Below are 26310 nucleotides of genomic sequence, written 5' to 3'. Positions count from 1 at the left end.
GTTTCAGTGAGAAAGTGATTCTGAATCGACCCAAATACAGGAAGGGAACCAAACAGGGCGAGTGCTTTGGGGTGCGGACGACATTCTGAACGAGAACGAGCACGAGCACGAATAAACGAGGAAGAAGAATTAATCCCTAAACAACGGAGCATGCTCCGTAATACGGAACTGGATCGGATACAGAAGATCAGACGTGAATCAGACGGCTCTCAACATCGTATGCTGATGTGACTTGTGGCCAAAAACATAGTCTTGAATGTTACTATTTTCATATCGTCATTTATATCGTTATCGCAAAAAAAATACCATGAAATATCGTGATATAGTTTGAAGTCTGTATCGCACATCCCTCCTAGACATTTCTATACTGAGCGCGTCTCTGTGTTCTCTGTGCTCGGGTGATTTATAGGATATATATTTATATATATTTATACACACAATGCGTAAAGGTTTATTTACTTTTTCACTAATCGTCTTTCTGATCAACGAATGTAGGAGTTTTACGCATGCGTTTTCAGCCCTACACACTCCCCAGCCAAGGTTTTTTCTCTTTTTGGGTCGTTAACGAACCGAAATATCAGTTTCACTCGGATTCAGACTCACGAAGTTTCAAACGTAGTCATACTGTGTTTTTGCGAAATCGACAGAAAGTCAGCAGACAGTCAGACATCAGATTCAGATGCAGCGTTCTCACAGTCCTCACGCCGCACGTGAAAAAGATATCATTCAAGTCTCAGGGCCTGAATTTCGTTTTTTAAACTAGGGAGGAAAAATTTTGACACATCGGGCTAAATTAATAATCTTCATTTATTTGTGTCTACAGATTTTAATGTATGATGGTTTTCAAAACAGCTTAATAACAAAATTTGTCATGCTCTCCTCCTCCAAACTGACATAAAGAACTGGATTAAAACTGTATATTAATGGTCTTTCCGAATCAGTGAATTTCATATATTCCACTTTCGGTTCAATTTCTTTGTTTTTTTAAAAACTTTATATAAAATACACCATGCTCTCCTTTAAACAAGCTTCGTTGCGGCGGTGTTGAGTCGGCAGACGTGCTCTATCTGCTCACACGCTATAAAGAGCGAAACAGCATTTAATGTTTGAATTTCGGGATTAAAATAATATCATTTGGAAGCCGATACTATCTTCACAAGCAGCTCATTAAGACTCAGAATATTCGAGCGCGTCACACGGCCTTGTGTGAATAAGATCAGTGCCACGGAGAGCGCGCCGATGCGACGCTGTTTGTGGAATTCAATTCTAAAATAAAGACGGACTGTTTGAACCGGTGATTTCTTTCTTCGCGTCTGTTGATGTATTTCATAATTTGATCTGAGATGAAGCAAATACATTTGTGCGAGAAATTCTCGCATTATAAAAGATACGGTTTAAATTATGCGCTGAAATTCAAGCCCTGAGTCTGGATAACATCCTTCATTTCTCTCCAGTTGGGTCATTGTGACACTTGCTGATTTGTCCACCCATGTAACATAATAAATCCAAAGCTAACAGAACACAACGTACGCCAAAGTGAACGAATGAAAGTTTTGCAGTAAAAACCAAAAGCTTAAAGCTACAACAAATGTGTCTAGGAGCTAATAAAGCAAGCTGACCTCATTAAACCGTACACAACTTACAGCAAACACCTGAATCAACACCATCAAGCGCCATCGTCTTCATCTAAAGTCATCGCTCAGATTATTGATTATTATTAACTTGAACAAAATAATCTCTAAATCTTATTCTGAATCAGTGACTAATAAATTTTATTGCTTGTATCTGGAGCAAGTGAATGAACCAAGCACATCTCCAACTTCAACTCCAAGCATGAGATACAAACTGAACAGGATTTTAAAGTCGCACTACTTCCTGACGTGTGTGTGTGTGTGTGTGTGTGTGTGTGTACAAGTCAGAGCACTTGTGAGTCATTTATTTGGTTTCTTTAAGTTCCATCGTCCTATTAAAACAGCCCATCTCCTACCTAAGCTGGTTAGAGGTTCTCTTATCAGTTTGAAACTCTCTCTTTCTCTCTCTCTCTCTCTCTCTCTCTCTCTGTCTCTTTCTCTCTCTCACTCCCCCATCGTCCTGCTTCACTTTCAGTGCTTTGGGTTGCAGGGAGAGCTGCTGAGGGAAGGGGAAAGAGGTGTTATTCACAGAGAGCACACAGTCACACAGCACAATTAAACCAACTGGCTAACATTCATAACACAAACTTTACACAGTGAAAGCATTTACATGTGGAAAAATTTTTTAAATATACATATATATATATATGCAACTCTAAACACTGCAGAAATCAGATTTCACGGATTAAAATTCATCAAATAAAGGGAAATCTTCCGGTTTACGTGACACGGCTGTTAGTTACATTTACCAATAGTGGAGTGACAGCACTCTTATTTTCTTAACATGTTTACTAGCTGCTAACGAGTCTCTCGTTCCGACTCACGGCTGGAGATAAAGAAATCAGCAGATGTGTTTAATCCTCATTTATATTCTACTTCATATCTCATTTACACAGACTTCTCTTTCTGAAAGCATCAAAAGCATCACTGAAGAGCGAATACGCAGTGCCTTCGAGACACTACGTGCCACTTTTCTCACAAATTTACTGTAAAAACATCAAGACAAAGTAAAGAATAAAACACCTGGCATCGTGCCTTTTGGGAAAATAATCGACGACAGGATGGTGTGATGAATCTTAATTATTTTCCTCTAACTGCACATCTCAAAGCATTTCATTCCTCTTATACCACAGAGATTTGTCAACAATTACAAATTTCTATACAGTATTTAGTTTAAAGAGATTAGATTTTTATCCTTTTATAGTTACATTTAAAATTGTGGAACGACCATAAAATAAGCAAGTTTCATTTCACGGCCATGAAACAGTCGTTCCCTCTCTTTTTTTTTTTCTTTTCCCAGTAAGCGTAAACGCCACTGCCCCGAACACGTTCCAGTGTCGGACCTACGGACTGTTCAAGCATTTAAGAGCGCTGTGGTATAAAGTAAAAGCAGAAAATGTATTTTTTAGCCAAGGCAGGTAGCGATACAAACTGAAGGAGGAGTTAAACATTTCAAAAATAATCTCTAAAATAAAAATCAGATGGGATAACGAAGCCTTGCTTGTACTTCGCTACGTCACTTCTGACATCCAGTATCGCTGGTGTGATGATTCAGGAACTGCTTCAGACGCAAGTTATCTCTAATATAGACCAAATATACTGCCAGGAGTACGTGCACTCCTGACCATCACACCCATATGTGCTTCTTCCCCAAAGTTTGAATCACACAATTATACAGAACGTCTCTGTGTGCTGTAGCATTACAGTTTCCCTTCACTGGAACTAAGAGACTCAAACCTGTTCCAGCATGACGATGCCCCTGTGCACAAAGCGAGCTCCATGAAGACATGGTGTGTGAAGGTTGGAGTGGAAGAACTCGAGTGTCCTGCACAGAGCCCTGAACTTACTCAACCCCACTGAACACCTTTGGGATGAACTAGAACTGGAGACTCCTTACCCAACATCAGTGCCTGATCTCACTAATGCACTTGTAGCTGAATGAACACAAACATCCCCACAGCCACGCTCCAACATCTAGTGGAAAGACTTCGCAGAAGAGTGGAGCTCATTATAAAAGCAAACACACGAGGAATAAATCTAGAATAAGCTGATGTTCAACAAGGACATATGGGTGTGATGGTCAGGGGTGTACATACTTTTGGCCACATAGTGTAATATATCCATTCGAGATACACTGAGCGTTAATCAGATGTCACCTGAAACACCAGGTGTCATATATTCAGCATTTCCGTTATCTGCTCCACTGCTGTTATCTGTTCACACGTCCAGCCTGTAAAAACCGCATGTTATCTGTGACGCTTTCGGACACTGTGATGATCAGTCATCAGCATCACACAACAAACGTCTGCTGCTGGAATTACACGTGGCCCTGAATGCGCTTAATCGCTATCCGGCGTCAGTCAACACGGAGCAAACCGCTGGGACAGTTCCAGCCGTTCCTGCCTGCACGTTTGAGGAATAAAACATCATTACGTCATTATGACCTACACACTAAGATATCAGAGGTACCAGAAATACACCGAGGCACAGCGAGTACCCGCGCAGTTCCCACGCATTTTACTAAAAATATTAAATTACTTTTTCCATAACATCTAATGAAATTCCCATTAGATTGGATTAAATTCCCAGGACTGTTTTTTCCCCGATTCCTCGGTCCCTCATCCTGCGTTTAATACACGTCCTTTAAACCAACTCCTGCACACTTCTCTCTCTTCTTCTTCTTTTTTTAAAATATTAAACCAAAACTCATTATTGTACAGTGTGATAAAGCTAAAACTAATTTAAAAAAATCCTTCATTTATCTTTTCCAAACACTTTCCAGGATGTTAAGGACTGCAGGAACCCTGAAGTACTTCACAAAAAAAATATGAATATGGATGCTATAATAGCGATAATGTGGTAAAAGGATCAATCCACGTTTCTGAGACGTCCCTGGTATCATCTGTAGGTTTATTTATTTTATTTTTATTTTTTTAAATTACAACTTAACAGTTTTGTTAGGATCCATTTAAAACTTTTCAAATCATTTTTGCTTGGTTTTTCAAAGATTTTTTTTTTGCAAAGATCTCTCTTCAAGTATTGCGATGTGATATCTCTATGAAAGAAGAAAAAAAAAAAAAAACGCTCAGTTCCTTCAATATTATAAAACGCAAAGCCGTGATTATTGACGCATTTATCACGTTTACAAGCTGGAGGATTTAAAACGTACGCAACGAAGCAATTCATCAGACGATCTGATCATATGTTTCATTCCCATCTAACAGAACATCTGGATGCTGAAACGCTTGCACTTTTCACTCGCGTTTATTAATTCGGAAGACGGTTTTCACGCAAGCGAAAGAATTACAATCCAAGCAATTAAGGATTAATTGAGATCTCTGGAGATTTCACCTCATAACCTTCTGAACACTGGATCAGAGCTTTAACAGCCAGAACTAACATCACAGCTGCCGACCAATCAGAAGCGAGAATGCAAGACCACCTCATTTTCAGGTCCCACCATTAAAATAACAACAGCAGCCGTCCTTTCGTCCTTTAAAAGAAAAACTCCTCCCTGAACGGCTTCAATATTTATAATTCATAGTAAAATCCTCCTGTGACGTCAAAACAACACGACCGCCATCTTCTCGCTGGAATATATTTTAATTTATTTGTGTTTTGAGTGCACTTGTGCTTAAACATGGCGTCTGGTTCCACAGAAACGCTTCCAGAAGTTAGTTCTTTAGACACCGAATTACTGAATTAGATTTTAACAGAAAAACTTTTTTTTAAAAGTGTGACATTACAACAAACTCCAGTTGTGCAGGTGAGTTCAGCATTCCACCTACACACCTGATCACCTAATTAACTAATTAACACTTCGCTAATTGATCAGGTAATCTGTACGCGTTCTTCTTTTCTTTATAAAGCCGATATTTTAACTTCTACGGTTCGTCTCAAATGCCTGAAGTTCTAACAAAACATCTGGTTACAGAATCAACCAACAAACTACATACTGAATTATTTCTAAAAAAAAAAAATTTTTTTTTAAATGAAAGTTACATAAAATATCTAAATAAAACGTTTTCCCTCTGGGTTCTACTTCAACCTGTACATCACTTGATTTTACGGAGTTGGTAAACATCATTTACAAACAAAACTACAAAAAAATACAGGCTAATTTTTAAAAGATTTGTAATAAAGTTATTATGGTATAAACGTAAAGGTGCAAGTGTAGCAGCTACGCGTCGTTTAAACGCTCGCTCGCTTTTTAATAAAGTTGTTGTGGTATAAAGTAGCTTACGTCCGTCTGGAGGATTAAAAGCGGCTTCCACTAGACGGCACATCAGAGCCAAAACATCTTTCCACCTGCTTCCCAACTCGAACTGTAACGTTCAGCAGTTTCATGCACAGCGACGTTAAACATAAAGACGAGCTTCGTTTCTCTTTAAAACTCCCTTCAGTCGTCGTGATTGTTGTCATGATCCGCGTCTCAAATCAGGAATCAGGACTCAAAACGGAGCTTTCAGTAGATTTAAGAGGGTTTTAATATTCGAACAGTAAGCGTAATTGGAAAAACGTTTGTGTTTATACTCAGTAACGATCCAGAGGAGAGCGTTAGTTTGTTTATACACGCTGAATAATATTTGTACTTTTCGAAGCTTCCTACAAAACGCCTGAACCGCCAATTTATCTTACTCTCTAAAGACCAAAGGTTCTATTTCACGCACAACCCGCGTAATAAGGAAATTTGTGGCTGCAGAAATCTGGAATGAGAAGGAAATAAATCAGTGAGAGAGTACTAATTTACGTTTTTTTTTACTAAATCCGTTATTTTTATCAGTGCGCTACGCAGCAGGATGCTGAGAGGAAATCGCAAACCCCGCTTTAATTCCCACTTGCATTGATCTAAATACTTACCTTTATCGCTTTAATGGCTGACTTGGTGATCTGGGTCATCTTCGCTTTGGAGATCGGAGGCTTGTATTCATTCAGAGAGTACAGCTGAAAAACACCACACACACACACACACACACACACACACACACACACACGTGTTTAATTTAACATCATCACGGAGTATCAGAAAAGCTCTTAAACACGTAGCGGCATTAGTAGCTTTACAGAAATTTTAAATTTCATTTCCGTGCAGATCGAGATCACTGTGGCAGGCGGAGGCGGAGGCAGCGACTCGTCGTCGTGGCAGTCTAGGGTTTCTCTGCCTTTTTTCCCTGGACGCTGACGAGTCGCTGCCTCACCCCGAGTCTGCCGGGTTCTTGAGTCGCGTTCTGCCCACTCACGCCGTGCCCTAAACGCTAAACGCTATATTATTGCGGAAAACAATAATCCATCAACGCTCTAGCAACAACGAAACACTTCCCGCTGCTGTTGGGTGTTAAGAGAGACAGAGCTGGTGAGTGTGACGACTAGCAGATGTTTTTAAATCTTCTTGAACGTACGTAAGATACGCAGCGAGTGTGAGAACAATGCTGATTGCGTTACCGCTGCTTCTACACACACACACACACACACGACTCAACACTGGAGTGAGAGCCGATACTGATATCAGCACCTCCTTAAAATAAAGTGAACTGTGCGCTTGGTGTCTGAAGAGTTTTTCCTCAAGATTTATTAATAACGAAAGCAGATTAATAGTTTTGTATCTATAGTGATATCGACAGTCGAACACGACTTGTTTAAGAGAATAACGTGTGTGTTTACGCGGTGGAAAACAGTCACGCATTCATCCCTGTCCCGTGTAGCGCTCCCGGTTTTCCGGCGTAGGGAATAGTGAGCGGGGTTTAGCTCTATCCGGACGGGATTAAACGCACATGCGGCTCGGGGATCGTTTCCTGTTTTACTCTGCGATTTCTTTCAACAACATTTTCCTCCGTCTTCCTTTGGGAAAATTACAGACCTTTTTTTTTTTTTTTTTTTTTCCTTCAGCAAACTCAGCCCACGTCTGATCATTTTAACCGAGCCGCAGATACACGTCTGTGATTTTTTTAATTTGTGGTGAAAAATTTAAATAAATAAATAAATAAGAAGAAAGAGAGAGATGTTTGGCTGCTGCTGCTTGTCGTATTTACTCCTGTAGTTTCTGCACATCAGTGACGTAACAGATATTAAACAGGAGAAAGTAAATAAAATCATTATGAAAAGCAAAGCGAGATCCTGCAGGCTGATTAAAGGAGCAGCTACACGTATAAACCGTTACTTTATATTCACATTCGCACGTCATCAACTTTTACTTATCTATAAATAACGACTAATCGCGGCCACTTCCTTAAATATCCAACGACGCAAACATGCGGGTTTGTAGAAAAAACAACCTGCTAGAAACTCGCTCCTGCTGCTGGAATTTTATTGTGTGAGTTTTATTTTCACGTGTTAAAAAAACTATTCATCACAGACGTCCCGCTGAGAAACGAATCCGATCCGAATAGGGCTTTAGTGTTTCCCTGGTGCTGGTGCTGAAGATCTCATGTTTCTGACCTCATGAAAGGTTTAATACAGTAAGTTTTTAGAAAATAAACTCTCTCTTTTTAGCCGAAAGTGTAAAATGTGTGTGTGTTAGAGCAGAAATGCGATTCGTCCAGAACAGGACTGTCATGTTCAACCAACATAATGAGCTTATAATGAGAAGGTCACATTATTGAGCAATAATAATAATAATCATCATCATCATCATCAGTCCAGATGTTTCCTATGTCTCCATGTTATGATCCATTTCCGGTTTCATCACATCTGGCAGGTTTTTTCCCCTCCTCAGGGCACGTTTTCTTTCTCAATCTCTCCTGTTTATATTTTTGTTGTTGTTGTTGTTGTAGTAGTAATTTGTATATATTTACATTAGCATGAGAAACAAAGCGTCATATTATATCAAAATTTAATTTATAATTCAGACTGACTTTCAAAATAAACTCGTGTTTTTATACAAGTTGAATCAGCTCTGTTTTATAGACAGTGAACTCTACAGAACAGGTTGATGTTGATGCAGTTGGCTAGCAATCACTCACTGTGTGCAGCTAATGCTAGCTATGCTAGCTAGTTAACCTAATAAAATTAGCTGTAAATAGAACTTGGCTCTAGTTAAAGGTGAAACGTGTAAAATGATTAAAAAAATACACGAGCTAGCACCATCAAGTTTGCGCATGTATTAAATATGACACGGCTAGCAACCTAGCAACCTAGCAACCATGCTAGCGGCTTTTGTGTTAGCGTTAGCTGCGATGTTCCAACTAGCACCACCGCATCATTGCGTATATTTGCATCAATATTGTGACTATTTTCATTTTTAGCATTAGCCGCACTGGCATTCTGTTGATAAATGAATGAAATGAAACGCGCTAGTACACTGATTTAGCCAGCTAGCTAGCTAGATAGCTGACTAGCACCTAGCGTAGAGTCAGGGCCTAGAGCGCTTAGCATTAGCATTAATGCTAGACCATAACATTTTATCAGAACACATATTAAAATGCTAATGAACAAACCTCGCCGTTAAACGCTTTAACAGCCTCCATGGTGCACTCGGTATCTCTTCTTGTTTATGACTGGAGCAGAGTGAATGTTTAGGCGCTTGTTCTCGGCGCGTCACGGCCCGGGGGAAGGAGCAGGAGCTGGGGATGGAGCGGGCTGCATGGCGCTGAGGCAGAGAGCGCTAGTGGCTGAGATGGAGGAGCCTCGGCGCTAATATGGCTGACACGCGCTGCGACCAGCCGCAGCCAGAGGGCGACCGTTAAACCGTCACTTCTTTTTTAAATTAAAATTTAAAATATATATATAAATATATATATAACGGCTTCTGCACGCGCTGCTTTCTGTTCAGCTGACTCTGTGAACACTGTATTATATTAAAGTACATGTGAAGTTTAAATGTTTATTATGTTTAAATCTTAAATTTTTTTCAATTAAAACGTTTTAAATACAATTTAAAAAAAAGAGCTAGTCTTTTCGGTTCCACCAGGAGGCAGAACAGCCCTCTGTTTTGTTTGTTAGCAAGCTGAAAATTTGACTGTTTTGTAGCTAGGGGTCAGGTAGCTAGGGGTCAGATAGTAAAAATCGATGTTTGACAATATCGCTGAATCCACTACGAGACAATATGGTGCACTTCAATTTATACGGTTATGATATGATATTTAACGATACCACTGATACGATACAATTTCACTTCTTAAAACAACGATTCATTATTTGACTATACTACGATATATACTAAGATACGATACAATTTCAACTCTTAAAGCAGCGAGTTGATATGTGACAATACCACCGTGTTGACTACTGTATGATACAATTTTGATTCTTAAGACAATTCGTTATTTGATGATACCATGCTACGATATGATATGATTTCGATTCTTAAGACAACGATTCAATATTTGACGATAGTACTGAATCTGCTACGAGACAATATTCAGTTCATACGTTTATGGTACGATATTTCATGATACCAACGATACCCCTGAATCTGCTATGATATGATACAATATAAATTCTTAAACCGGCGGTTTGATATGTGACAATCCCACCGTGTCGGCTACTATACAATACAATTTTGATTCTTAAGACAACAATACGATATTTGACGATAGTACCGAATCTGCTACAGTAGGATACGATTTCAATTCATACGGCAACAATTCGATATTTGACATATTTGATATTTATTTGTTTGTTTTAATTATAAACGCATGTAGCTTTTTTTTGCATCATTAGTGGATCATTGGGTCTTTGAATCATTGATTTAATTATTTTTAACGAATCTGGATTGTCGTTTGTGTTTTGGGGTTTGAAAGGAGAAGGTGACGAGGGGAGGAGATGATGCATCTAGTAGCGCCCCCATGTGGACAATAGCAGAATATTTTAATCGAAGGGTTTTGGATAGCTTTTGGTTTAGATGAACACAATATAACAATTTATCATCAACTGTACTCTGGGATACTAATTATGTTAGCATACTAATAAATTAATCCTAACTAATTGATTGAAATATTTTGAAATTATTTTATTCTTCACCGCATTCTTTGTAAAATTTCGATCACTTCTTAAAATAGATTTCATGTTTTAATGTACCAACTAAATCTGTTGTGCAAATTTATCCACATATTTAGGATTGCAGAATAGTTAATCTTGTATTTCTTAAACATTTTTGTCATTAAAAATCTAATTATTACCTGAATTATGAATTTAAAAAGCTACACCTCAGCATTACTGTTTATTAGAGTTTAATTAAATGTCCTGTATTGAAGCACTTATAAAGCAAAGCCCAGTTTTTAAGCAGACGAAGATAAATGGTGAATTAAAAGTTGTGCAAGGATGGATTTGCTATAAAAAAATATATATAAATGATTTGAAATAAAGAACTGAAGAACTTAAATAAATAAATAAATAAATAAATAGCACCCCATTTCATTTATGCAAACTTTTACACGAACCTTTGCATAATATTCAGCACAATTCATTCATTACAAGAATCAAATCAGGTCACAGTAAATTTGCAACACACCCATTGTTCATTTTAAAGCGAGTTTATTTACACTAATAAAACACTCAATTACATCTATGTTCCATATTCATCGTATTAATTATGCATAATTTGGCATTGCAAAAGCTCAGATCTATATCGATGTTGCTAGAAGATCTTTAATTCTACCAGAATACAGAATGATGTAAAAAAAAAAAAAAAAAAAAAGGAGCCCAGTTTCCCAAAAAACATCATCAAGTTTAAATCCACTTAACTAGTAAACAGAGAGACAGAGAGAGAGAGAGAGAGAGTTCAAGGTGATGCTCGTTCGACCATTTAAGAATGATCTCTGTGCTTCGATGCTTTTGGGAAAGCGAACCCAGGACGGTAATTTCCGTACTCTTATTTGGAATAGCTGAACAGCAGCAATGCTAAATGTGAAGTTTATTGAGGAAGCAGCTGAGCTCAGCACTCGTGTCCCAGCAGCAGGGTGTACTACTGCACAGCAACGCACAGCTGACACACTTCGATTTCGTACGAATAAACACCAAATAACCGCTTCACAAAGAAGGTTCCTGAAGCTGAAGTCGTATGCTTGTATACGTAACAAGAAACAAGCCTTTATATCAGTGTGTATACTGTTTATAGATTAAACACTTAGCATTTCTCCTCTAAAGCATCTTCACCTTTTAGATGAAGATTGTTGGGTAACACTTTCTGTGAAGCATGCATCATAAAGCTGACATAACCACGTTATAAACTGGTCATGACAGAAATTATACTCTGGGAGTGTCAGGTTTATTACTATGACAACCTTCTTAATGTTTGTTGTCATGATAGCTAGCTAATGTTACAAGTGCACTAGTCTGCATAAGTTTTACGCCATATGACATATTGTATACCATCGCTACAACAATTACTCATTTCTGATTGGCTAGCAGGTTCTAATATGTTACCGTTTCTATAGTAACAGCTCATTCACAGGGACTTGTACGGCAGACACTCCCCATAAACTAATAATAATTAAAAACAGATTTAAAATATGTTGTTATTTAAGAAAAATGTATAATCGTTGATATGGAGGAGACATTTATTTTACCGTTTATGGAAGGAGTCTCCAGTGTTAGAGCTTTGTACCAGCCAGTTTTTTCTTTCCTTGTTTAAATGTAACTACAAATGGATAAAAAGTATGAGTTATGAGTTGCATCATGACATGTTACTGCTAAGTCTATGGCAGCATCATAAAGCATGTTTACCTTATCCACCATTACTATAAAGTGCATGCTAGCAAGAGGACACTTAGCAAGAAATTAGGGTGTGATGTAAGCAGACAGTTATCTTCAACTCCAACATGACAAGTCTGGACATGACGACGTGCCATGACACGGGTTTGACGTGGTTGTGTCAGGTTTATGAAGTTTTACGTTAAAAAAGTTACACTGGGAAGTCATTAGTTAAGTAGCGAGTTACCAAAACGCCAACGAAAAAATAAAAAAACATTTCAGAAGAGCAGCAGGGGGTCAAATACTTCTGTTTCACTTCAACGGTGCGAAAGGTGTCAAAGGTTCTTAAAGTGCAGGTGAAGCGATTCTGCTTGTTTTCATACATAAAGTACAGAGTTGCAGGTTCCTTGGAGATCTTCTCATCTTTAGATGACTTCTGAAGGATGAAAAAGAAAACAATCATAACTGATCCATGAACATGGAATTCAAAACCATTCAAAATAACCTACCTAACATTACAAATTCACCCACACATAAATATACATGATATGCAAATTGGAAAGACTTTCTGTCATTCTGCCAACCTAAATAGCTAACCAGCTAGTTAGCGGCTAGTAACCTAGCTCACATTTGTCACAGGTTCGCACAAGTGGGTTTTAACATCAGAGTCTTGATTTTTATTATCAATTTCTCACTGTTTAATTAAAACGCAGCCAAACGTAAAAAATACCTGGTTTATCTATCAAACACGTTTTGGTTCATCACCAATATTAGCTAAAATAACTAGTTCTGTGGCTAAATGTTTGCGGATGTCATGTTATCCTTTGGTAATTTGCATATTGGAAGTGATTGGTTAAAAGTCTGTGTTGTGACATCACAAACTGAGCTGTTCTGAATCAGCTTTATGTTTTAGCTAGTTAGCTTCTAGTAAACTAGCTCATATTTGTCAATACCAGTGAGACTTCAGTGTCAGAGTCTCAAATGTCATCATAATTTTTTTCACAATTTAATTAAAAATAAAAGCCAAACCTGTCAAAATATAAAATATAATTTTGATAAAATCTAAAATATATATAAAAATAAAATATAAACCTTAATAATAATAAGTTCTCTAGCTTAGCAAACAGGTGCTATAGCTAAACGTTTCCAGATATCATGTCATCCTTTGGTAATTTGCATATTGGATGTGATTGGTTAAAAGTCATTGTGCCTGTGTTATGATGTCACAACTTGAGCTTCCCTGAATGTTTTACACAAAATCATTTTTATACCGATAGCAGGTGTATTTAAAATAGAAAAGATGACCCAAGAACCAATCAGAATTGGCTATTTGAGAGGAGTTCAACCCTTTAAATCAAGCTTTTCAGTATAAGGGGAGTTTAAATTGTTATCTCTGTCAGTGGCTCCTGGTTCAAAACTAATGAACCAAATGACTGTGGTTACGCCATTATAGTTTACTACATCTCTGAAAGCATATTTTTTATTAATGTTGGGTCCTCACCTGCTCTCTGATGGGCCTGGATCTCCTCCAGACCCGTGAGGGTGCGGATGGACCTGCGCTCCTTGAAGGCCACTGTGGGAAGAATGTCCTCCTCGTTGGCTAAGCTCATCATCGAGCCCTTGGCCGGGCTGGGAAGCTTGATCACTTCCTCTAAGGGGAGGCTGTGGAGGGGCTTCACGTTCTCATTTAGCGGTGTGGACGACAACGCAGGTGTCTACAAGACAACATGAACGTATGTATGAATACGTGGTTTTCTTAAGATCGCAAAATTGTGGAGAAACATCTCAATGAGCATGGGCTTTTTTATTTTTAATTTTATTTGGTTATTATAAGGGATAAAAACATAAAAAAGAAGGTAACCTTAGCAATATCTTTGCCTCTGCCAAATAGGGAAAACATTACACTTGGGTGGATTTGTTCAAATTAAAAAGTAAAAGAATAATCTGTAATTCTCTTTATTACCTTCTCAGCATCTGTCTTCCTTGTTCTTTTCATAATTTCTTCTAACCGCTGTGGAGACCAATGTAACATATTAGCACATAAAACAGCTCGTTGTGGGTTTTCTCTGTATGGAGATGGAGATAGAGATGGTTGGCCTGTAATTTTCTAGGATGTGAGATATAAATACGGTCAACGAGGCCAGCTCTCAGTCTCAGTGCTCGCGATGACCTACATTCACTCCTGAACTGACGACCATCTTACCTTCTTCCTCTCCTGCCTCTCGCTTTCCTCTCTCTGGAATCGTGACTCTCTCTCAAGCCTCTGCCTCTCCTCCTCTTCTTCTTTCTGAAAGCAAAGATGAAATGTAATACCTTTGAGAAACATACAGAGGACGTTGGATGCATACTCAGCTTATTTACTGTAGTTAAAGGAGCAGTTTGTGATGTTTAGAGCCCTCTGCTGCCTGTGAAGTGAACTGCAACTGCCGTTAAAACATGGATCACTGATTTGCATTTAACCTCCTTCTCTGTTTTCACTATGCATGATTGTGAGTTGGCTTTTTTTTTTTTTTTTTTTACAGAAAACACCAGACATTAGCAGCTTGTTTCCAGATTGGGGGTGGAGCAAATTTCAGGGCCAGAAAAATAAAAATAGAAATAATGAAACTAGCAAGATTCAATTTATGACAAATATTGGGAATCATGCATTTTGTAGAGTATCTTTAAAATTGTATGATCATTACAGGTCTAGATGCATCTTTAAATTACAGAGTAAAGTAGAAATGATGATCATATGGTGAAAATTTTCTGTAGGTTTATACGCATTAAAGTATCATTCAAGTTTGTGATAAAACACGTAAACTCCTCTGTCCTCTGCCCTGAAGCTCTGACTGTTACAAAGCACTGACACTGGAGACTCCTTCCATAAATATTAAACAAACGTCTACTTACAGAAAACTTCACCATATCTTTGATTACACATGGTTTTTTTATGTGAAGCGTTCACTGTACAAGTCTCTGTGGATGAGCTGTTACTCTAGGAACAATAACATATTAGGAGTGCATTCATTTAAATTTATAGCTGCTGTTATAGAAAATTAATCAACACATTCTGACCAATCAGAATGGAGAATTCAACACCACTGTGATATAGGAGCTTATAAACACATCTGTGACCTGTTGCTGAAGTCTCCTCTCCTCCTCTCTCTGCCTCTGAGCCTTCTCCTCTTCTGCCTTCCGTCGTTCCTCCTCCTCCCTCATCCTTTTCTCCTCACACTGGGCCTCTGCCTCACGCCTTGCTCGCTCCTCAGCTCTCCGATGGGCCAATTCTTCTCTCCCTCGCCTGAACACACACACACACACACACACACACACACACACACACACACACACACACCAATATACAGCCATACACTTTTAACACAGAAACACAGAAATATCATAGCTCCAGTGCAAAACCACAGAAGCAAACGATAACGTATTAGAACAAGCGCATTAACATAAACCTGTGATTTGTAGCTGCACTACTGTCAGAGCTGCTGCTATAGGAAATGAATCAACACCTTCTGACCAATCACAATCCAGAATTCAGCAGCGCTATAGTTTAAGCTTTAATATAGAAGTTTGAATTCTGTATTAGTGTGTGTTCTCCCTCTCTTTCTCCTCACCGCTCTGTTTCCTCCCTCTGCCGGTGTTCTTCTTCCTCTCTCTCTCTCTGCAGTCGAGCTTGTCGTCTCTTCTCCGCCAGCAGACGTGAAGCCTCTTCAGGGTCTGTGGTTCCTGCTGAGGGTCTGCTCTGGGCTCCGACACTTCGCTCTAAAAAACAACAACAACAACAACAACAACAACACAAAGAACAGGTGCTATTAATAAAATAGCGTTCAGAGACGACTGTAACGGTCAGATGGATGACAGTGGATTGACCGCATCATCATTACGGCACGTAACAACACCACTGTTAACTTTAACATGGAGGAAGTGCTCTGAGTAACACTACTGGCAAAACATTTAAAGTTTGTCCTCTTGTCAATGATAGAGACAAGACAACTGATTGAAGATAATTTTAATTTTAATCCACTGCTGACAAAAAATATTACAAAAAAAAAGGACCTTTATCAGTGCGCTAAAACATCCTTATCCCACTGCGGTGTTGAATTCTCTATTCTGATTGGTCAGAAAGTGATGATTCAATTTCTATTTATGTTTTATTTTCCATTTTTCCTTCACAGGAGCGTCTTTGTGCGTTCAGGTTTCTTGTTAAAATCGCAAGCAATGCTTTTGTAAATTAAAGCTACTATAAGCGGAACTAACTTGCTTCAAATATATTTCACAACATTAAATGTAACTATGAATGGATAAAAAGTACACCGTGTAGCTTGTTTATAAATAAAAATTGTAGTCGTTGGTAAATTGCTGTGGTATAAGAGGAAGAAATCGACTTCAGGGTTGTGACAGTAACTGCACTTCATCACACCACATTGTTGTTGATTATTTTCCTATAAGAGCATGACATGGAGAGTGTTATTCTTTACAAAATGTTGAGAAATAAATGTTGCTTTTAACGGCAAAACAATACCGCAAAATGATTCATTTTTTGCTTTTATTTTGTTTGTTTTTACTCTGTGCTTTTTTCCTCCCAATTCCCTATGAACAACAAGATGCATTGTGGGTATTCTGTACTCTCTATGCTAAATCATTTGGACACTAACGCTAATATTGCACTACATATACTCTGCTATGCTTTCATGGCTACATACTCTACGAAGTATATGTACATGTAACATATACATGACAGGTTGCATGTAACCAATCAGCACCGGACAGTGCTGCTAACTCCACCCCCAAAGTACCACTAGTTGGTGCTGATCTTATGCAGTAACCAAAAACAGCCCAAATGGAAGATTTGGTACTGAAAGGATGGCCAATAGGGGAAAAAAAAGAGTTCAAGTTTTCAGGTGCCAAAACTTTAGGACCGTGGTGGAAAAAACCCTATAACTCACAATTTCTAGCTTTTAAACTGGTTGTGGATGAAAAGCTGTTCCTTCCCTCACCATTAGGAGCGTGAGGACATGCAGGAGCAGCCAGACGTCTGTTAGAACCCGGGTTCTCCTGGACCGGTCCATCACACCCAGCGTCCTCATGTGAGCGCACAGCAGCTGACTGGTCACGCTGAGGCTGATGGGAGTTCAGCGCTCTCTCTGGGTCCGGATCTTCCTCCTCACGCAGGGGGGGCAAACACTCCTGACTGGGGGACACTCTCAGAGTCAGCCTCAATCTAGTAACACAGACAGAATCTGTTTATTATCTTTATATACCACAGCTCTGATTCTATAACAGCAGCTCTGACTGTAGTGCAGCTGCAAATCACAGGTTTATATTAATGCACTCGTACTAATACCTTATGGTTTCTACAGGGACTTGTGCGATGGACCCTCCGCATAAACGGATCTAAAAGGTGTGTAATTGTTTTCACTAAGTGGTGTCAAGTAAACGATTTTTGTCACTAGCTTTGGCGACTTGTTAGACCCCTTTAACGACTTTATTTTAAAAAAAAACAAGCCTAGCAACAAATATGGCAACTGTTTGAGCTGACGTTCACGACTGTCTTTTATTTGATACGTCTCTCCAAGTTACAAGTTACAAGACAAGACAGAAGGTTCACTCGACTTACCACCAGCCAGCAACCAATCACTGGTCAACATTGTTCCCAATGACCAATCACTGATCACCATTATTCCCCATGACCAATCACTGATCACCATTATTCCCCATGACCAATCACTGATCACCATTATTCCCAATGACCAATCACTGATCACTGTTCTTTCCCAACAACCAATCACTAATCAGTATTATTCCCAATGACCAATCACTGATCACTGTTCTTTCCCAACAACCAATCACTGATCAGTATTATTCCCCATGACCAATCACTGCTCACCATTATTCCCAATGACCAATCACTGATCACCATTATTCCCAATGACCAATCACTGATCACCATTATTCCCAATGACCAATCACTGATCACCATTATTCCCCATGACCAATCACTGATCACCATTATTCCCAATGACCAATCACTGATCACCATTATTCCCAATGACCAATCACTGATCACCATTATTCCCCATGACCAATCACTGATCACCATTATTCCCAATGACCAATCACTGATCACCATTATTCCCCATGACCAATCACTGATCACTGTTCTTTCCCAACAACCAATCACTGATCACCATTATTCCCAATGATCAATCACTGATCACCATTATTCCCAATGACCAATCATTGATCACCATTATTCCCCATGACCAATCACTGATCACCATTATTCCCAATGACCAATCACTGATCACCATTATTCCCACTGACCAATCACTGATCACCATTATTCCCCATGACCAATCAGGTGGTAACAGTAACTCCGCTTCATCACATCACTCTGTCATTTTCCTGTAACACTGAGAGTTTTATTCCTTAGGTAACATGTAGCTTTAATTTTTTAAAAAAAAAATTGTATAAGACATATATTACACACCCTGTTAACGAGGCTATTGTTTTGTCCTCTGTCCCTGATGTGGAGCTGACTTTAACACTCGCTGTGTGAGAATTGGGCTTTTTCCGTTCTCGCCTCTCGAGATTTGAACCCTGAGACCCACAACACACACAAACAGAGACAAAGAGCTTCTATTACATTACCACCTCAGTGCACATTATTAGCAGGCTTAATAAGCAAAGCAGGAAGCAGGAAGCAGGAAGCAGGAAGCTCACCGGTTTATTTCCGGAGGTTTGGTGGCTGTCATTCATCACCCCGGGCTTGATGGCCTTGCCGTGTGTCGATGTTCCTCCAGGTTTCTGAGGACTGCTATTGCTCATAGTGTGGCATGAAACTGCACGTCGACAAATATGAACAACTGAACAATGACAACATGGGTTTTTGTTTATATAAAAAAAGAGTGAAAATGAGTGAAGGAAAAGAGGACAAGAGAAAAGCAAGCATTAGCATTAGCACAGCTGCTTCACTTGCAGTTTTCTGTAAATCTCTGGGCGATTGGGATTTGCTATTTTTAAAGAAGCAGTTTGTCATTTTTAGGGCTCTCTGTGACTGCTGTCTCCTTCTCCAAACTGACCCACTCACTCTTCTGAAACTAATGCCTTTGGAGTCATCTTTTAAGAAAAATTACCAAAGCTAAGCATCATTAATTGAATAGGAGGTGGAGCCAATTTCAGGGCAAGAAGAACATAAAAAGAAGCTTTAATATGAAGAAAATAGCCTGATCCACTGTATGGGAATATTGTGAATCAAAATGTTTCTAAAGTGTCCTTGAATATATAAGATTATGACAATTCAAGAAACATTTTGAAAATTACAAACTGCACCTTTAATACACTGTAACTTGCACCTTTAATACACTCTCTCTGGTTACCTTCGCTCTGCTGTCTGCACGGTAGCCCACTCCCTCGCCTGAAACTATTCTTCATTCTTTGTGAACTGTCTTTTAAGAAGGCGAAGCCAAACAGTATTGCTTTAACAGGAGGTGGAGCCAATTTCAGGGCCAGAAAAATCATAAAATAACACTTTAAAATGAAGAAAATCCTGTTGTACAGCAATGTTGTGAATCACAGTGCTTCTAAGGTGTCACTGATTATTACAGCTTGAGAAACGCTTTTAAAATTACAAACTGCACCTTTAATATATTACACAATGCACCTTTAATATACTCTCTCTGGTTACCTTCTCCTCTGGACAGACATACAGCGCTCCTGCTCCTGGCTAGATAAGAGATGGTAGGAGTCTGAAGGCGATTAACCAGGTTTATCTCCCACTGACTAAGAGCGCGGCGTTTAGCTAGAGAGAAGCAAAGCACAGACACTTAAAGCCAAGAGGAAAGTGCGAGGTTAATAAAGAACACGCGAGAAGCCAAGGAGAGGGGTTTAGTCCTTTAAAGACATGCACTCGCAGAATTTTACCGTTTGTGTTGTTCTTAGTATTGCACACTCTCCTCTGTGTACTTCTCTGTTTGGCTTTCTGGCTCCTCTCCATGGTCTTCTGCACCACAGACTCGTACCGCTCCTGAGAGAAAAGACCAGAACGTTACGTTACACACTAGAGTTACACACCAAATCACTTACACTTCACTGTAGGTAATAATCTACAACAGTCTGAATCAAATCCAAAAATCTCTAAGCTGCTAGGACCATAGCGTAGTTTGAGTAATAATGTTTATGTAGAATATCATAAATACATCATAGACAGTCATAGATAATTAAGTCCAGGTAAAATTACAAGTCATGAAAATTACGAGTCAAAGTCCTGGAGTTGGAGTCCATACACTCTTAGAAACAAGATCTAGGACTCTCGAACCTGTGGGAAGCCTTAAAGGTTCTACATAGAATCCTCCGGTAGAGCCCTTTAAAGAAGTGAAGAAGCATTATATCCAAAATTATATCCATAGAACCCCTCTTCGTTTCTAAGAGTGTGGGCAAACCGTTAAAGGTGCTATGTGTCGCTTATCCAAAGAACCAATGAGGAACCTTTAAATGATTTGTTTGTTTCTATGAGTGTGTTGTGTAGGTTCTCTGTAGAACCATACAACAGTGTTTCCCTATCAAGTTCCAAGAAGAACCCTGGAGGAGCCCATTCTTCTACTACATGACAGAGTATTTCTCTTTCCGAAAGGGTTCCAAGTAGAACCAAATATACATTTTTAGATAAAAAGCTTCATTCTAGAACATTAAAACGTTCTTCATCCTGTTCATTTAGAGAAACCCTTAAAGATCCCATAAATAGAACCCAATCATAGCAACCAAAAAATGCCAAAAGCAAGCACTCTTAGAGAAAAATTTAGTAGAACATTAAAGCATTCTTCATCATGTTCATTTGGAGGACCCTTTAAAGGTTCTACATGGAACCCTACAATACAAGAGCACTCCCATTACACAAAGAATTCCAAGCAGAACCTAATTAGTAAGCTAAGAACGCAAGTAAGCTCAGATTTTTCTACAACAATAGAAACAATAGAACCCTACAACAGACTATTTCTGTTTCAGACAGGGTTCCTAAGGAAGCTTTTCTATCCATGAAACTTACTCGCTCTTCTTTGAGCCTTTGTCTGCGTTTTTCCTCCACAGCGTTCCTCCTCCTCTCCTCCCTCTGCCTCTGCTCCTCCAGCTTTTTCCGACGCTCCTCCAGGTGTTTCTCGTAGAACCTCCGGGCTCTCTCCTCTCGGGCCAGCCAGCCGCGCTCCCGAGAAGCTAAACACAGCCACAAGCTAACAGTTGGTAAAAAAAAAGAAACCCTGTGAAAATAATGTGAAAAATGATGCTTCTGGAAATAAATACCGATCTGTTTGAGGTGTTCCTCTCTCCGTTCTCGAGCCAGTCGCAGTCTCTCGTCTACCTTCAGCGTGTGAGACTCTGAGAAACGTGTGATAGAACATACAAAGGTACAGCATTACCTCTGACACTGGAGACTCCTTCCATAAATGTTAAATGAACATCTCTTTACAGAAAACGTCACCATATCAACAATTACACGTTTTTAATCTGTTTATGTGCAGCGTCTGCAGTACAAGTCCCTGTGAATGAGCTGTTACTATAGAAACCATAACATATTAATATAAACAAACTAACTAATTAAATAATCCGTCGATGTTATAGCCTTGTTCATTAAAAAAGCAGTTTGTATTCACTGAGGCGGTCCTGAGACTAATGTTAGTGTTCTGTGGTTTTCATCTTTAAAACTAGTTTCTCTAATTATGACTGAGTTATTTAAGGAAATATTTTTACACTTTCATTTTTATTTTCAGGAATTTTAGCTCCAGGGACGGATCCAAATAATAAATCATTGCACACTGCACATTGTGTAACATCTTCGTAAAAGGAAACACGTGTTTAAGCAACTTTTTAAAGGTCTTGTGGTAAAATGTTGACGCCAAGTCAGTCACATGATCTTTTATCTGATTTGCTCATAGACATTTTGTTGCTGAAAGCTTTAAAAGTTCTTGTGTATTTTTTTTAACCATGTCTTCTGTTATTTCTGGTGAACAGTACAAAGAGATTATGTACAATTATAAAAATTAGTCCAATTATGTACCTTATGTATTTTTTTATCCACAGTTCTCTTTATCCACAGTTCCAGGTGATATACATATTAAACGTACACAAGATAAAAGTAGCATCTCAGCAACAAGGCTGTAGTTTAATGTGAGTATGTACTATTGATTTCACATTGTTTGTAATTTTACTCAAACCCAGACCTACATCACACCTAAACCTGGACTAGAGAGGATTGTCTTTCATGGCACTTTAGCAATTTAGTTCAAAACTAAATTTAATCATGAACAGGAATGGAAAATCTTTGAGTACTTTCATATTTTACTAGCGTAATACTGAAAGCGAATACTTGTCCTCTTATGTAATTACATTTCCAAGAAAAAAAAAAACATGCTTTTACTGATTACATTTTTGTTTAGACCTCAAAGTACTCATTAAATCATGACTGTCTCTTCATGAATGCAATCAGGTTCCTCAGTGTAGAAAAAACTATCAAGAAACGTTCTGATTCGTCATCGGCCATGACCTTCTCGTACTACACAATATAGTTAACTCTGTAGCTACGTGTGTGTGTGTGTGTGTGTGTGTGTGTGTGTGTGTGTTTGAATACAGATAATCCACCAGACTGCAGTGTTGAACTTGAGGATGAGCGCCTCTGGCCCTGCCTCACTACAACGTTTCTGTTCAGTGATGTAAGCAAAGACTTGTATAAAATGAAGCATCTCCTTTACCTCCTTAATTTAAAAAAAAGCATGTTAACGTAAATTTCACTAATTTGCTAACATTAACTGGCGATATTACGTAAATTAGCCTGTTTTCTTTGCTAATCTAATGTTCGACCTGCATCAGTTCCAGTGGTTAACATAATTAGTTTGGCAGCAAGTCAGATTCTAGCTAACAGTAAATACTGCAAACTTACAGAGATGGAATGATGTTTTCAGCCAAAAAAAGGCGTCACGGCTTCAAATAAAAAAATGAGGAAATGGTTTTAGATAAGTAATGAAAGTTTACATGATTAAGATTAAACCTCAGCAGTTTAAAACATTTACTTTTTTACTGTTTAATACTTTTAAAAGTAGCAACGTTTTGACTTGCACTTGAGTTCATTTTTGGCTGCTTTTAATTGAGTAAGATTCTGAAATATTAGTTATACTTTTTTTACTTAAGTATAATTTCTCAGTACTTTGTCCAACCCCTGATATGGAGTGAAAACACAACATCAGTCTCATGGTTAAATGCTGATGCTGAGTGAGTCACATGCTTTTTTTTTTTTTTTTTTTTTTATCAGATTTGCTAATGGATGATTTTTTTTTTCTCTGAGAGCTTTAAAAGCTCTTGTCTTTTTTTGTCATTTTTTTTCAAAATTTCTTTTGCTATTTCTGGTGAACAGTACAGAGAGGCCTGTTGTGCCGCTGCACCACATCAGCACCACAGTCTGGCCCGAGATAGATGAAGTGAAGGAGGAAAGGAGAACCGCGGGACTGAAGGTCAAGCTCGAGCCGTTTCCCACCTGCAGCAGCAGCGTTTCCGTTTCTTCTGTGGTTACTGATGTGTGCTGAGGGAGAAAAGGACGCTCGCTTCTGCTCCGGATTGGACTTCACATGGAGGTCGGCTCCTGAAAAACAGCATCGGATCAGATTCAGTGACTCTGTTAAAGGTTAAAGGTGAACAGTGTCGTGTTTAAAAGTTTTAAACTTTCATGTAACATCCTCCTGTATTCACAATATGACCATGTGATGGATGTTGCTAATTTTTTAATTTCAGGTTTCTGCCACTCTAACTAAAATGATTTAAAAAAAAAAAATTAAACCATTAATATATCTGCCTACTCGCCTCTTACAGAGTTGTAGGTGGAAATAAATTTTGAAGGGCTGCCACGTGTGTTTTGGAAATGTTATTTATCAACGTTTTAACTGTTTACAGCTGCTGTAACTCATATGACATCAGGAGCTCCACAACATTAAATGTAACTATAAAGAGATAAAAAGAACATCATGCTTTACTAAATAAAAAAAGGTTTGCCCTGGCAAATTACTGTGGTATAAGAGGAATAAAACACTTACGGATATGCTGTGTTAGGAAAATAATATAAAATAAAATAAATATCTGCCACCAGATCTTCAGACACGTTGGTGTGGTTTAAGACACAGCTGAACTTTCTGTCATCTATAAACATGAACTTATATACATCACTGTATAGCTCAAAGGTGGATCATTATTTAAGGAGGCGTCCATCTTGGACATCTCAGCTTCCTCTAAGCCCCACCTCCTAATGTTTGAAGGTGGGATTGTAGCAGAAAGCTGTGAAGGATGCAGATGATGATAAAGTTCTGCTGTTATAGAAAATTGTCTGGACTTTGAGTTAAGTAAGGATTTGAGTTTTGAAACTTCGTACAAAAATAAAGAATCATCCAACTTTGTCTGAAGCGAAGCCGGCTTTACACTGTACGATTTCTGTCGTAAACAAAACTCGTAACAATCATCGCAAAGAAGAATTAGTTTTTCATGAGTTGAGATTGTCTTAGAACCCATTATGTGACGCAGTTTAGTGCCACCGCGACGATGCTTGTCTAAAATCCACCAATAGGAACTCAACTGACCGCTACAGATACGCTAGTTTCAGCACTATTTGTTACGCTAGTTGCGATAGTGAAACATAGCGATAGTAAAAAAAAATCTCCTTATTACCTCAAGCTCAGTTTGAAGCATGTTTGTGTTTATGTGAGCCAGTTTTTTGCTTGATGCGGATTGATAAACAGAACGTAGTCATTTTCTTTCAGCTTACAATCCGACATGGAGAACGCACATCATCGGACAACCTGAGATCTCGTACAGCGTGATCTTAGAAGAGCGCTGAATTTGTACAGTGTAAAAACAAACCTAGAAAACTGAACATTTTTATTTTTTTAGATTGATTTATCACTATAAGGTGTTTAATAACCAGCAGGCCGACGTCAGACTCGTCCCATGCTGAGTCTGAGAGTGTTGTGTTGTTCTCCAGCACAGCCCAGGGCCTGAAGAGGAAGCTACAAAGACATTATTTGTTTGGGCTGAGAGTGTGTTCAGGGGACGATGTGGATGAGATAACACATCCAGAGCACCTGACTACGGTCCCTCAACTCAAAACTCCGATGCTGGATGTTAGAGCTTGTGAGAAAGGCAGGATTTGTGTGAAGTCAGATTGTTCGAATCTTGGTGTGTGTGTGTGTGTGTTACATAATAGAGAACCATATGATTCTGATTCATATGAAGAGAACCCTGAGGAATCAGTAAGTTCATCGTAGCCTGGGATGGTACCATCCATTATAGTGACACAATTCTATACTGTATAGATTCATAAACATCCTGAGCAGCGAACATGTCCCAGTGTGTATGCAAATGTCATTGACACACATATCATCCATAAAAAATATACATCATCAGGCTCATTAGTGTTAATGCGTTCACCTACCTGTCATCTTGTCTTCTTCTGGAAGGATGGAGAGCCTCGAGAACGTTGCCTTGCCAGCCTGCCTCCAGTTTCTCTGCTGCCCTGCCAGGCTCATACATGGAGCTGGCATTGTGCTGTTACACCCTGATTCTCCTCTGTGCTGTATCTGCTTCTGGATCTGAGTGTGTGTGTGTGTGTGTGTGTGTGTGTGTGTGTGTGTGTGTGTGTGAGAGAGAGAGAGAGAGCAGCTGATTCTCTCCAGCTCGGGCTGCGTCCCAATCCCACTCAACACAAAGCGTGCTGTAAATGAATCTATTTTGATTTGCACTCTTTCTCTTCCCCTTTAAGAGTCAGCATCGTTCACGTCAGCAGGGATGAGATGTATTCGGAGCTGAATAAACACACACACACCTATACACACACACACACACACACACACACACAGGCGCAGGAGTTACCAGAGCAACAGTGAAATGTCAGTTTGAAAGTGTGTGTCGGTATGACGTTATCCATCTGTGTTACTAAATGAGAGGATAAATATTAAAGAAAAACAAGAAATATAAATAAATAAATCTTTAAAAAATTATTCACATTAACATGAGAAAAACTACAAACAGC

The 26310-nt window shown here is 38.8% G+C and overlaps 2 protein-coding genes across 4 annotated transcripts in view; both read right to left on the bottom strand.

The window, feature by feature from the left end:
* The window catches only part of scaf8 (SR-related CTD-associated factor 8), a 32038-nt gene extending 22762 nt beyond the window's left edge, over positions 1 to 9276 (bottom strand). The window contains exons 1-2 of the mRNA XM_026926112.3: positions 9065 to 9276; positions 6492 to 6575 (exon numbers count right to left, since the gene is read on the bottom strand). Of these exons, the coding sequence (XP_026781913.3) occupies positions 6492 to 6575; positions 9065 to 9094 (114 nt within the window). The 5' untranslated portion in view covers positions 9095 to 9276. The remainder of the gene's footprint in view (positions 1 to 6491; positions 6576 to 9064) is intronic.
* A 1852-nt stretch (positions 9277 to 11128) lies between these two features.
* map7a (microtubule-associated protein 7a) lies at positions 11129 to 26079 on the bottom strand. 3 transcript variants are annotated; one of them, XM_053237326.1, is made up of 15 exons: positions 25714 to 26079; positions 23773 to 23877; positions 21549 to 21623; positions 21298 to 21461; positions 20178 to 20280; positions 19942 to 20055; positions 18978 to 19120; positions 18745 to 18854; positions 17252 to 17445; positions 15869 to 16016; positions 15378 to 15543; positions 14464 to 14547; positions 14224 to 14271; positions 13762 to 13975; positions 11129 to 12696 (listed from the first exon to the last, which is right to left on the bottom strand). In XM_053237326.1, exons 1-15 carry the CDS (start codon positions 25820 to 25822, stop codon positions 12686 to 12688), a joined length of 1788 nt encoding a protein of 595 aa, XP_053093301.1. In that variant the 5' UTR covers positions 25823 to 26079; the 3' UTR covers positions 11129 to 12685. The 3 variants fall into 3 exon arrangements, with proteins under 3 accessions (XP_053093301.1, XP_053093300.1, XP_053093302.1); XM_053237325.1 differs by having other exon boundaries at positions 17252 to 17475; positions 25714 to 26078; XM_053237327.1 differs by lacking the exon at positions 19942 to 20055 and having other exon boundaries at positions 17252 to 17475; positions 18978 to 19096; positions 25714 to 26077.
* Between the last annotated feature and the right edge of the window lie 231 nt (positions 26080 to 26310).

Source organism: Pangasianodon hypophthalmus, chromosome 10 (genome assembly GCF_027358585.1).
Source record: "Pangasianodon hypophthalmus isolate fPanHyp1 chromosome 10, fPanHyp1.pri, whole genome shotgun sequence".
Lineage (NCBI taxonomy): Eukaryota > Metazoa > Chordata > Actinopteri > Siluriformes > Pangasiidae > Pangasianodon > Pangasianodon hypophthalmus.
This window is presented reverse-complemented; position numbering and strand designations above follow the sequence as displayed.